Source organism: Nilaparvata lugens, chromosome 12 (genome assembly GCF_014356525.2).
Source record: "Nilaparvata lugens isolate BPH chromosome 12, ASM1435652v1, whole genome shotgun sequence".
NCBI classification, from domain to species: domain Eukaryota; kingdom Metazoa; phylum Arthropoda; class Insecta; order Hemiptera; family Delphacidae; genus Nilaparvata; species Nilaparvata lugens.
Genome location: NC_052515.1, coordinates 27,788,775 through 27,803,779, shown reverse-complemented (window position 1 = coordinate 27,803,779; position 15,005 = coordinate 27,788,775). Strand labels below are relative to the sequence as shown.

The 15,005-nt window shown below is 29.6% G+C and overlaps 1 protein-coding gene across 4 annotated transcripts in view; it reads right to left on the bottom strand.

Moving 5' to 3' along the window:
• Nucleotides 1-1,460: 1,460 nt before the first annotated feature.
• Nucleotides 1,461-15,005, bottom strand: part of LOC111046282 (cyclic AMP response element-binding protein A) — a 244,898-nt gene continuing 231,353 nt past the window's right edge. For all 4 annotated transcript variants that reach the window (XM_039439288.1, XM_039439289.1, XM_039439287.1 and 1 more), the window contains 4 exons: nucleotides 12,901-13,086; nucleotides 11,793-11,862; nucleotides 10,422-10,579; nucleotides 1,461-8,640 (listed from right to left, as the gene is read on the bottom strand). In XM_039439288.1, coding sequence (XP_039295222.1) covers nucleotides 11,836-11,862; nucleotides 12,901-13,086 — 213 coding nt within the window. In that variant the 3' untranslated portion in view covers nucleotides 1,461-8,640; nucleotides 10,422-10,579; nucleotides 11,793-11,835. The remainder of the gene's footprint in view (nucleotides 8,641-10,421; nucleotides 10,580-11,792; nucleotides 11,863-12,900; nucleotides 13,087-15,005) is intronic.

Here is a 15,005-nt window from a genome sequence, read left to right as displayed (position 1 = left end):
TCAGGCATTTAAATGGTGGCGCAAATAGTGGAGCTGTATGTTCTGACCCATTTAAGTACATGCATTATTCTCAACACACTGAAAGCTATATGCGCCGCTCCTCTATGTTTTCAACCCCACTACAGTATATATTCACTCTACAGATTTTTTACTTTCCTTGCCCTATTACCATAGGTAAGGAAAGTATTGCTTTCCAAAAAAAATAAGGTACCCCAATTTCCAAAATTCTATACGTTTCAAGGTCCCCTGAGTCCAAAAAAGTGGTTTTTGGGTATTGGTCTGTGTGTGTGTGTGTGTATGTGCGTCTGTGTACACGATATCTCATCTCCCAATTAACGGAATGACTTGAAATTTGGAACTTAAGTTCCTTACAATATAAGGATCCGACACGAACAATTTCGATCTGATGCAATTCAAGATGGCGGATAAAATGGTGAAAATGTTGTCAAAAACAGGGTTTTTCGCGATTTTCTCGAAAACGGCTCCAACGATTTTGATCAAATTTATACCTAAAGTAGTCATTGATAAGCTATATCAACTGCCACAATTCCCATATCTGTAAAAATTTCAGGAGCTCCGCCCCATCTATGCAAAGTTTGATTTTAGATTCCCAATTATCAGGCTTCAGACACAATTTAAACAAAAAATTCCGAGTGAAAAAGAATGAGCATGAAAATCTCTACAATTAATGTTCAGTAACATTTTCACCTAAAATTGAAAATAAGCTCGAAATTCGAGAAAATGTTATTATTTCAATTACAAACTGTTGATTCTATTATATCATTCACTATGAAGAGATAGCAGACCTCGTATGTCTCCAGCGTTATTGTCTTGTCACCAGCTGGCTTAGATCTTTGTTTATAAGTAGACTTGAGATGTGCGTGAACACTAGCGTCAGGTGATCAATTTTCATAACGGCAAGGAAAGTTATGTGAGTGCGCCACAGCAGATTATTGTCATTGTAATTATTATGTTTTTGGGACAAATTAAGATTTGATTTGATATCTCCTCTACCTACTAGAGTGAAAACTTGGTGGAGCGGGGAAGGTAGCTTCAAGATTGAGAGTGTTGAAAATAAATCAAGCATTAAAATGGTGGCGCAAATAGTGGAGCTCCATGTTCTGACCCATTTAAGTACATGCATTATTCTCAATTCACTGAAATTGAAGCTAAATTCTGCGCTCTACTATATTTTCAACCCCACTACAGTATATATTCACTCTACAGATTTTTAAAATAATACTTGAGTAAGCTACTAATTTTTCTCCCAAGGGATGTCAAATGTCTACTACCGTAAGCACTTCGTTTTGACATGTAGTGAGATCCACGTTATAATGGCAGTGGAGAAAGATAGGAGAACATCGTTGCCGATTCTGTCTTGCCACTGCCTTCTATAGAGGATAGCTGATACCGGTAAGCCTATATCTGATGTAATAGATGTAACGAATAAAAACACAAAATTCTCAAATCGATATTTTAATACACTCAATATCCTCAAGAATACAATAAGAATGTATTGCAATATGACATCATTGTCTTTCAATCAACAAGAGGCCAAATCATTTTCGAATTCATAAATATTGATATAAAATTGAATCAATATAGATCCAACTGTTTAATACTTCTAATAGCTTAATTTACAGCAATATTCATGCTGTACAATATATCATCCTATCAACACGACATAAATATATTATAACATTTCATGACTTTTTGGATAGTAATTACAATAGGCCTATTATTAACTCCGCATACAATAATTTACAAAAATAAATAATTCATATAGCAACATATTTTTCAAATAATTTTCTGTCAATATATTATTATTTATTATACTACTGAATAAACTCTATTTTCCACACAATTAAGGACCAATATGTGTGCATAAATTTTTTACATAAAATAGTATCTTCCAAAAATTATATATCTACCACTAATAAGGAGAATTAATTTATGACTATATTTACACAACCCCCAATGCTTCAAGTATTCTCTAAAATAATAAAAAATCGCTAAAATAGATTATAAGGGGAAATAATATATTGTTGGGTCAGCATAAGTTATCATTCTATTTTGACCAATGAGTTAACTGTAAAAATTATCGGATAATGGTAATCGTTTTCTATGAGTAGGGGAGCAATGACAGCTTGTAAAATATTCAGAATTAAGTTACCTATTGGAATATTCAAATCACTCTACAGCATATTATACCTGAAGAGACATTGAGATAGCTGATAATACATTAATTTTGAAGAATTAATTATTAATAGATTGAGGTAGAATAGTTAGATGGCTCAAGTCTGAAGCTTTCTATTCTGCTAATGAGTACCTGGAATATTTCAATGTGTATGTGTAAATTTGATTGTTTGTTATAGACTACCTTGTGATATTTTACCTATTATTGACGAAGGAAGCCCTATTGCTTACATTTTGTAATGTTGTTTTATGGCCAATAAAATCCTAGATTCTTGAGATAGAAGAAAACGTTAGAAGTAACAAGCATGTCTGGATTTAATTTTGTTGACAATATTCCACATTTAGTCACCTGCATTACATGAAGTTTTCTTATAAAAATTTGCAACCCTGATTGAAGAAGTTCATGTCATTAAGTTACTGCTTAATGGATGTATGGATAATTAATATTCTCATTTTTTCTGAGGATAATGTTTACATAAGCTCCAGGCTTGTTTGTAGGTAATGAGAGATGAGTTGACCTACAGCTTTAGATGGGTTCCGAACCACCGGGAAGTAATTTTTGAACTTATAAATTATATTATAAGGGTCGTGGTTGCTATTTAAAGGATTGGTACATTAGTCAAGATACGGTATCCAGTTTCTATGCCCTTAGAAGCATCATCACACGTTTATATGTTAGCGGTGACAGTAATTTTAACCCAATATTTTTATCAAACGAAAGTGAAATGAATACTACGGTATTTTATTAAGGATATGAATGTCAATCTTTACCAGTGGCGGCGCTTGAATACTTGAAAAGTTGGGTGGGCCAGTGGTCTATGTCATTATCCAATAAACTAAATTAAAACAACAAAATATGTATTCTGTGATAATATTTTACTCACCAAAAGACTCTTGAAATAGACCTAACCCCATTTAAATCATGATCACCACACTCTAATAAAGCACTTCATAATAAAATCACGGCTTTAAATTTACAATCAGCAATCACTACAATTGGATTATTGCTAAACTAATTAATTTATGCAGATATTAGCACAAAAGTAGCTAAAAGTATTAACTTATTACTTTATAAAAACGATAAAACAGCCTGTTTGCCGATTCGGTTCGGATGCAATTCACGTGATGCATGATGGGATGTAGTAAACAGACAAAGCTATACTAGCGCTCAGCAGTCCGAGCGAGAATAGTGTGAATCAACGTAGGCTACAATGTGCCCACGTGATCCGTATTATACCGATGCATTACTTCCAGCCAGTCTAGCGCCGCCGGCACAGAATAGGTATAAGAATATGAATACTGTAATATAGAATATGAATATGAATACATATAGAATATGAATACCGGCACAGAATATATATACTGTACCGCCGGCTTGCGTTGCCTTGCAAATACGTTCTTATGAGGGCTAGAAGGGCATGAATTCTGGAGCCAAAAAACTTTTTTGAATATGACTCTCTATAATGTGGTTTAGTGACTGATGTGACAGTGATACTGTAGTATTAGAGAAAGGCTATGTAGGCTAATAATTTTCTTAGTTCTTTATATTCATATCGTAGTTTTTCTATTCATATTATAAGTAGGTACCTATTCAAGTTATAGGGGAACTATTTTGTCAATGAGCTATAATTTCTCAAAGTATTTCACAACTATCTCAAGTCTCTTCTATATACAATTACAAGTAGTAGTAAATATCCCATATTCCAACTAATATTGCACATATAAACCCAACAACCAACAAAATTGGTCTGTATACTAATTTCCTAATATTCTCATACGCTATTCACTCAACTTTCTTTCGAAATAAAACACAATTTTACATAAAACACCATACAGTACATAGCAAAAATGAAGAGAAAAACAAACATTTGCAGCAAAACTCACACGTAATTACAGAAGTTGCATTAAACATGAAGCTAATTGGTGTAAAACATAATATAACTTACAAGATGAAAAAATCAACAAGATAACTGGTTGACAAATGCACGACAAGAAACAACTTAGAGTGATGGAATACACACAAACAAAAAATGGAAACTTAAAATAACTATACATCCCAAAAATAATCAACATTAATATGGATTTCTCACAAAACTAATATTCAATATTACAGCATTATCAAAACATCAGTTGAGATAATAGAAAGTATTTTCAGAAATGTATATTCACTGACAGATACATTTTTCTTACAAAATTAAGGGTGTGCATACACAGAACGGTCAACGGTCAGAGCGGTCTTAGAAGGATATAGATAGAGATATTTATTTATTTATTTATTTCATTGGCAATTACAGATCATAATTATAATATGATTGGGAGAAGACAACAGGCATAGCCCAAAACTGTCTTCTCCCAAATTTTTACAAATAAAAGTTTCAAAAAGAATAAGGTTAAGATTTCACTTTCACTTCAAAAAGTCCAATTTCCACTTTAAAACTAATGACTAAACTAAAAATTTTGAAAATGTATAAATATGTATTCTTTTAAGACCGCTAAAACTCGGGAACATTTGATCGCTCTTTGTGAGCACACACACTAAAACATTTCAATCATGGATGAATTAGCTAAAAATGACTTCCAAAATAGCACTAGGCCAATATTATTAGCTTTCATACTCCACAGTATCATAAATATAGAAATCACTTCAACAATAAAAATCTACTACAGTAAAACGTATTAAAAATTGCTGGATATACTATTAGAAGAAACTCACTGATGTTAAAAGAATATGACTATAGATGATGAGAATTATGGTTGGTGCTTCAATACAATAAATTCGAGGACTGCATACTGGTTTGTCTTATAGGTTCATGAGCTCAAATTTGGCAATAATGCTTTCGTGGACAAGGCCTACTAGTGCCACGGCCACCTAGGACTGGTTGGCGGTAACAACTAGACTATTGGATTTAACCTCAGGAGAAGCTGAATAATAAAACATTTTGGTTAGAAGTAGGTAGTGATTCAAATTTGAATAATTTGAGTTGGAAAAATGAAATAAACGGGGTTTTCATCTATTAGCTATTACTATAATCATTAATATTAAAAATCAATCTAAAGAAACTATACTTTGAGGTTGTTAGTATTCTTTGGTCTTTACTGTATATTTACTAGTTGAGAGCAGATTGTAGTAGTAACATTATTTAATTAATTTTTCAAAGTGAAAACGTAATAAAGTTTTTAGATTTACATAATAATTATGTTCAATACAATCATCATTGCCAATATTGGTTTGAAAAGCTAGAAAAATATCAACGTTTTTTGATATTTTGAATAGTTTTTTGACTGTAAATCTTCCTGACGCTATTCAACTGTATGGAAATTTTCTGTATTATTGTTGAATAAAATGAATATTCTATTCTATTCTCACGCTTCAATGATTTTATGATTAGGAAATTGACTTCAGAATATTTGTTTCGAGGAACTACGCTTTGATCATATTGAAAAATATGAATATTATATTGTGCGTGAAATGATTACCAAGCCTGAAATCAAAACCGCGGGACCAGAGAGACTGATATTTTAGAATTTTCAAAATTTAAACAAAATCTCTTCACTAACAGAAGACTAATAGTAATTAAAATGGACGGTTTCTTTAAATAATCGTTGTTCTAAAAACTTGTAACAATCTACGGAGTTATATTTCTGGTTTCATTACTGTATATTTCCAATATTGATGTCAGTTCTTTGAGTACCGTACTCTATTTATTTACATTGGAATAATTTCATAAATATTTGAATAACTATGGTGATTAATGATTGTATATCTGATTAAACATTTTTTCAACAAAGCAACTTTTTCCTACAGTTTGCTCACTACTGATTACTATTTGCTCTAGAGTTGGAGCATTGGTAAGGTACATTGCAATATATTAGCGATCCAAAAGTACTTTATGTATATAATATGCATGTATATTATGTATTACAAAAATAAACACCTACTTTTCAATCAGTACATAGATATGAGTAAATGTAGTACATAAATATTTGAAGCTATCTGATTCAAATTCAATATGGAAGCAAAGCTACATACAATATGAGAATATTACTGCTAAAATATTTGGACCCTTCTCAAAATAATCTATAATTAATTCTATTTTTGATTTATCAAATCTGAACGAACAATAGTTGTAATAGTTGTTAAGGTGGATAATTGAATGACAATTTTATTGTTTCCATAAGTTCTAAACTATAACACGGTACTTTCAATACCAAAATTATGAGAGAGTTTTCGATAACTTTAGAAGGACGATTTTACAAAATTCGATAAAAGTAAAATAACTGAGATACTAGGAAGACCTCACACAAATATTAGAAATAAGATCCATAGCCTGAAATTTTTACTATAATTGACATTATTCCTTAACATAATCAGTCATAAATTGGTTTATTCATCTAAAAATTGTCAAATTTCCAATAAAATCTGGGACTAATTTTATCTCAAATTTTCAATGTATTTGATAACAACTATTTCAGCTAGAATTGAATTTTGCAATCACTTCAACCTCTGATAGGCGCCGTGATTCAATTATTAAATATAGTCAAATTTCCAATAAAATTTGGGACTAATTTTATCTCAAATTTTCAATGTATTTGATAACAACTATTTTAGCTGGAATTGAATTTTGCAATCACATCAACCTCTGATAGGTGCCGTGATTTAATTCATGAATAATGTCTAGAAATGGGTTCAACAAAAATGGGTTTATTGTACACATTTTTCAAAATTAAGAAGGTATAATAAATTTTAGTGTCATTCATTTTTATTTCAATGGATTCATTCATACTTTGGAATACTTCATATGTTTCTTAGTACCTATATAGATGTTTTTATTTATGGAATATTACAGCTTTTAAAACAGTTGGTTATGGATGACATAAGAATTCAACTCTTAAAATGTTTCATGAAGTGAATAGATTTTTCAATAATTTTATTAATCTGGGATTTTGTAATTTTACTTTATTTAATAAAATTTCATCCAAAAGCTTCAAAACTGATCTGGGATTTTGTAATTTGACTTTATTTATATAACATTTCATCTAAGCTTCAAAACTGATCAATACGTGTTGCTATACATTTTTATGATAATCAAAGGTTTACGATACATTAGATTTTCTTCTTCCTAGCATAGAATTGGGATTTAAAAATTACGGATATTATTACCTATATGCTCATATTTATTCTTGAACTAAAAATGATGAAAATCTATTTGAATTCTAATATTGACAACCAATCGTGAATCATCGAAACTAATGAGCAATGAATTGCAATGGATTACAGTAATGTGACTTCAATTTTTTTAGGTTTTTTAAATTTTCATACGAATCCATGATTCATAATAATCACTGAATAGTAGCCTACACGATTTACGAGAAAATTTCTTCTTCATAAAGTAATCTATCATCAATAAATATAATATTTTTATCAATATTCTATATATTTTAAAGTATTTTGGCGTGATAATCTATCAATAATATAACAATTTTTCATCTTATAAAATTCATAACACACATGCAACAGAATTATAAAATACTTCATCAATTAATTTAAAAATACCACAAGTGGATTATAATATAATTCATCTTCCAACCAAGAGCTTGAAAATTACTACATATTTAAATTCGAATGTTAGCGAAATAAAACAATGTGCTAGATAATTTATCATTACAAACGCATAAATAAATATATTTTACTGGTGGTAACTCAGTTTTTCCATTGAGCTAGCATTATAATAATTATATCAGCATTTTTTACAGTTACAATTTTACCACCTCAATAAATTCTAGCTAAATCGAGAATATCACATGGGCAAAACATAATTAATTATCATTTTAATTTTTTTTTCTGATGAGATAATAATCTAAAATAACGTCCAAGAAAATTAAAAACCGTTCTATCATTCAGGAACATTTTGATTTTAAAGGCACTCTTGTGAATAATAAACGCATTAAAAATATTTCTCTAAAATTGTTGAATGCTTTCAAAGATCTATGTTGCAATTTTCAAAAGCCAACTAGTAAGAATTGATGAGTAGTTCTTACTCAGATGAATATCTTCTTCAGGAATATTTCACGTTAAACTGAAAAAATAATATGAAAAACGACTTGGAAGCAAAATCAAGGAATGATTTTCCTAAAAAATATTCAACCCAATCTTATCTTAAATTTTATATACTATATAGTACAATTTGGGTACCATTTATTCGCTTACACACTAGTAAAATATATTATCATTAGCACAACAAGTTTAGAACCTTCCGTAATCCATCTATTGAGTATTACCAATAGATGCTACAACGATATTCCCTAATATTTCTACACAAAGTTGGAAAAATGGATAAATTAATACTAATCGTAGATTCCAGTGGTCCTAAGGATTGTTAAAAACAATGTAACATATTGCATTTTGCATAACGATCCATGCCCATCAAAAACGTGGAATGTTTCCTGAAAAATGAAAATAACAAATTAGAAGTTAACTCATAGTATGATTTAGCTATTTGTAACAGAATTATAAAGTCATAGAATGCTTTTGATACGGTTCCATTCCATACAGATACCTACTATGTATCTAACTATCTATATAGGGTACCTAACTATATACAGTATTAAAGTTTGATATTTTATAAAGCTTCAATAATATTAATGCACCTTTATCATTTTTTTGTGTAATAGATGATGTGATATTGTGGTACGGTATTGAAACTATGAATTCATTAAAATAAGGAGATATGCCTACCATATAAAATATATTTTATCAAAAGCTTCAATACTTGAGTTCAAGATTTAATACACCTTTTTCATTCATTTATGTGTAATAGTTGATATGAAATCGTGGTATTGAAACTGTAAATTCATCAACAAAACAAAACACTATATTTTCATGAATCATATTTTTTTTCATTTCAGCAAATAATTTGCAGTTGAGCTAACCTCGTAGCTTAATTAAATTACTTATTTATCTAACTAATATCACATAATTCACATCTCACTATCACAGTTTCTGGAAATGCTTTTAGCTGATGAGAAGTGAAATACTCTACATATCTATTAGTTATTTCTAGCCACATTGAATAAAAACTATTCCCATGAAATTACTAATGGTATGATAATACAAACAATATTATATGATGATTTGGGTATTCATAATATCCTATGATGGTTCAATTTGTTATAAAAGCTGCAAGTGTAATTATAATGTACTCCTCCAGACGGCACTTTGCCATGGAGAAAAAATGCCTACAATAAAATGTTATAACTGATTTATTTTGTAATGTAATTATTGTGAAATTGAATAAAGGCCAATTTATTTATTATTTATTATATTATTATTATTAATTATATAATGTAGCTAGCAGTGCTAGCTAATACTTTATTACTTAGGTAATACCCCATACTTGAGTATTCCCCACACCCAGACTTGTTGTCTTTGTGGGGAATATTCACTATTTATATATTGATCCTGCTGATGTATTACATTTTTTGTGAATAAAGATCATTTGATTTGAGGCAACATGTACATTAAATTAGACATAATTTATACGATATTATATTGGAAACAGAAGGAGATATATTATATGAATAATAGACATTTGACATAGTGAAAATATTCATTACAAAACGACAATTAGACATTGAAAATTTCAAAAATCTACAGTAAAAATAGATATATTTGACACATAATTTGTCGATGTATAGATTTAATTTTTGGATATTGTGTTTGACTACATGTAATCTGTGACATTGTTTTCTGCATATATTGTATTTTATTTATAATGAACTGTATGTGTCTTGGCTTATGTACTGATGTTTTCTGGCTCAAATAAAAATAATTGAATCATTGCATTTGTTTTCTTAACATATAAAGGTAAACATAAAAAAGTGAAAGGTGAAAGTAAAAAGGTGAAAGTGATATAACCAACATTTTGATTTGGACAGTATAATATAAATTGGAAATGGGACAGTTTTGGGCATGAGCCTGTTGTGCCTTTCCTAATGTTAAGTATTTCTACACAATGTGATGAATAAATAAATAAATAAAAATCTTCATGGTATTTTTATTCATATAATGGTTGTATAGGAAAATGCAATCATTCAAATTGAATACACGATTTTGAACATCAGTATGGCAATCACATTATTTATAGAATTTTATTTGATTGCTATTCTTTCTATTCCAAATTCGAAAAACAAAGATTATGGTAATTGAGGCCTTCTGAAACACTTACCTTTTCATGGAATGATGAATCCATTTTCTCAAATTTTGAATGAACAGAGACCAAGTAATTTTTGAAGGGCTGTTCTCTGTTTACTTGTGATTGTAGTTTAGTGGAAGACTAGTGGTGCATTTGCTAATGAGCGGCGATCTTATTGGCAGCTCTAGCACCTGAAACAATAATTACAATTAAATATACTTAAAATGGACAGTACATATGAAAATATCAATAATTGATTAATACTTCTCTGCGAAGATGATATTGTGGTAGTTATCCATACTAAATAGAAAGACTAGATGCTGTCGAACCACAGATTTGAATAATCTATCTGATAACATCTAGTTTTTCTATTTAGAATTGATAATTAATCTGTATGTAGATAAGTGATAGACTGGTAAACCACACACGGGATGAAGAGCTATTAACGCTAAGGTCCTTAGAGCTTTGAAATACAACTAATAATCAATATGGTATAGAACAATTTGAAACAAAACATGAGAAGTGAACAGACGACGATGGAAAAAATCTGGATGATGGAATTTGAATGCTAGAAAGTATTAAAAACCTAAGACATTCTTATTTTCTAGGTTTGAATTGAATTCTTTTAATATTCAGGGAATCATGAGGAAGAAACTTTACTTTGTTCACAATAAAAATTTATACCTGATACATTTTATACTGTTGTATACATATTTAATTACAAATTTTATATTATATCTTGAAAGTTATACAATTTAATTACATTATCGACATTCAGAGCATTAAGATCGTATGCATAAATTATTCATGTAGCATGAAATCAAGTTAACAAGAACATGGTGGAATTTGAATGCTAGAAAGTATTAAAAACCTAAGACATTCTTATTTTCTAGGTTTGAATTGAATTCTTTTAATATTCAGGGAATCATGAGGAAGAAACTTTACTTTGTTCACAATAAAAATTTATACCTGATACATTTTATACTGTTGTATACATATTTAATTACAAATTTTATATTATATCTTGAAAGTTATACAATTTAATTACATTATCGACATTCAGAGCATTAAGATCGTATGCATGAATTATTCATGTAGCATGAAATCAAGTTAACAAGAACATAATGGAATTTGAATCCTAGAAAATATTAAAAACCTTAGACATTCTTATTTTCTAGGTTTGAAAATTTTCTAGGTTTAAAACACAACCTATCCGGCTCCGCTGGTCTTGGTGAAGATCAAGTGTATAAGTGTGTATTAAATTTTAAGTTAAATAGCCTATATTGTGAAATTATGTTTAACAAATGTTGGAAGAGTGAGGAGGAGTGAGTTCATTCTAAATTTCCTCGTTATTTTATACATTTCAATATTGAGATACTAAAAAGAATATTGATAGTTACTCACCTATATTTACAAAAGAAAATGGTTGGACGAATTTACTACGAAGTTACTTGTGTAAACTTCTGGCAAGGCTCTGAAATAAAAAGATTGTTCGATTAAATGTGAAAAATTTATTGATTTCAAATAAATAATAAGGTAAAATAAAAACGATATTATCAGTTGCACATAATTTACTAATTCCACTAATTATGTGGAACTGACAATATCGTTTTTATTTAACCTTAATATGGAGAAATTCCACAATATCTATGTTCATAGTGTAACTTTAAAATAAATAATAATTATCAAATGCGAATCCAAAATATGTTCATCAGCATTTGAGCAAATTCATCTATCATTCTATTTCCATTTTGTAAAACAAATAATGATAACTACTCTCCACATTATGGAAGAATAGGTTGCATATGGTTACAAAATCCTATCGCTATTACAAGAAATTAAACATTTTTCTGCCTAATAGTACCAGAGAAATATGGGTTTCCTGATTCAATAAGGCTATTACATTGAGTAAGCTCATATTGCTATCTGAACTCCAAAAGAGGCAAAACCCCGACAATATAGCAGGATTTCCACATATATCAGTACATGTGTCCGGGTACAGTGGGAATATTATTCCCGTTAGTTCTAATGCAACTATTCATACATAACCCGACCGAACGAATAAGAATAGCTCCATTAGAACTAATGGGAATAATATTTTCACTGTATAACATCTACAGTGAAACCTTCAGTTTGGAGTAAATCTTACTATAAATAGTTCATATTAACTGTAGATATTATTGAATAAATTATAGTGGTTTCAGTAAATTGAAAAAAAAAGAATTTGATTATTGATTGAAAATCTACTTGTAAGAAAAATAATTGATAAATAACTTTTTTGCTATTAAAACGAACGACTAGCAGTCAATTTTTTTCAATACCGTAGATAAATTTATTCACTTGCTGTGACAACGAGAGATTTATAAGCAAAAAAGTGATTTAATAATAATCAGTTCGTGATAGAAAACAACATTGGACAATAATAAATTGGACAATAATAAATTGGACAATAATAATGTTCTATTATTAAAATGTTATGTTATATAATGTATTTATTTTTAATGTAATTCACCTGTGAGTTGGACCTCGATAGTAGAGCCTTGAGGTTATTCAGCTGTGATAAGAGACTGGTGTTGTTGTCTTCTAGTGTTGTGATTTTCTTTCTGAACTCTGAGTTCTCAGTCGCCAGAATCTCCACTTTTCTCTCAAGAGCATCCATGTACTCTTTCTTCTTGCGTCTGCTCTCTTGTGCTGATATCTGCACAAATTTCAATGAATTAAATACAGTAATTGATAGTATTTAAAATAATAATTGAGAAAAAATTTATCAGATTTCAATATTGTAAGAGCATGGTGTCGCAGTGGTTTAAAGCAAGGTCTATAAATAGACCTTATTCATTTATAATCTATGAAGCTTGTCCCGTCAAATACCAAATTATCAATTTTACCATTGGGATAATATGTCCCGATACAAAAAACACGATAAAATTCAGTGAATTGCTTTGCAATTTCAATTTCACATGTTATTATAGACATTATATGAAGTTATTTACTCACTTTCAACTCAAAATTGCATTGCAAATCACATTAGAACAGCTTCATTCAGCACAAAACCAGCATCTGACACATGCATGCATGAGAGCATATAACCACAATATAACCTCAATTCACAATAATATGGCGATCAGATAGTTCTAAACAGCTGATGTATTTTACAGAATAGACCCTAGACTACCGCTGGGATTCATTACTGTGTAGTTTAGATGATCTATTCACCCACTGGGATTCGATGAACTTCTATTGGGACATATTGTCCCAGTTGTAGTCTGAGGTTGGTCATTTCTGCTGGGACATATTGTCCCGTTGGTAGTCTAAGTGCCGGTTGCACAACAGCTGGTTAAATTTTAACCGTGATTAATTCCACGAGAACCAATCAGAGATGCTGTCTTTTCAAAAACGCCTTCTCTGATTGGTTCTCGTGAAATTAATCACGGTTAAAATTTAACCGGCTGTTGTGCAACCGGGCCTAAGGGTTAAAGAAAAGAACAAAGAGTAGGTAGTCAATAATTTAATGTACATTAGTGCACACATACACACACATACAGCCTCCTAAAGGATTTGTAAGAATAGGTGGTATTCCAGTACAGTATTTTTAATACTGCCTATTCAAAATAGTAAATAGGTGATAATTAATAATATAGTGAAGATAATTCAATAATAATTGAAGAGAATTATCCTCTTGATTACAATCCATATACATGAATGAGAAAAAAATGAATTCCTACAAAGATTGAAGATATCAAGTATTAATAATAAACAAGTACTAGTAATATAGTGAAGATAATTCAATAATAATTGAAGAGAATTATCCTCTTGATTACAATCCATATACATGAATGAGAAAAAAATGAATTCCTACAAAGATTGAAGATATCAATCTTACATATTAAAAATATGTTAAGGTGTGTACAGATTTATGCGCCACGAACACGCACATTTCCATTGTCATCAGATGATGCGATGATTATTTATTTATTTGAATATTACAACAGTGCGATGGTATCCCTCTAGCTGTAAGCTATTCTAGGGATATATAAAAATAATTCATTACATACAATAAAACAATCAATAACAATAGTTCTGTTTTCTAAATCGACCTGATTATATTTCATCATTTTTTTTGTAACTGATTGTTCTGTTTTGTCCATTGCACCATAACTTAGCTAGAAAATATAAAAAAAATTTGCTCTTTAAGCGACAATTCTACACTCACATTAACAAGATATCACTTAGGAATATTACCTATTATTATTCACTCTGACACAAATATTTATTAAATCATATTTTAAAATCAATAATACATAATATTCCTTCCTGAAACTAATCAAAATTATTTATTCTTATGAAGTACATTTCAAGTTTTGTTTGAATCTCATTTTTACTCTGTAACATTATCAATTCTAATGGCAATGAATTTAAAAGAAATGGGATTCTAAATTCTGGAGCTCTTTTACCATAGGCATTGTTATATGGCATTGTTGCGAGCTTGCACTCAATAATCTACATTACATCATACTTAAATTTCTAAATTGTTCTTCTTCCCAACTCCGTCTCCTACTGAATCTTCAACTATATCAAGTTATAAACTGAATAATCTTACATAAAAAACTTTGGATC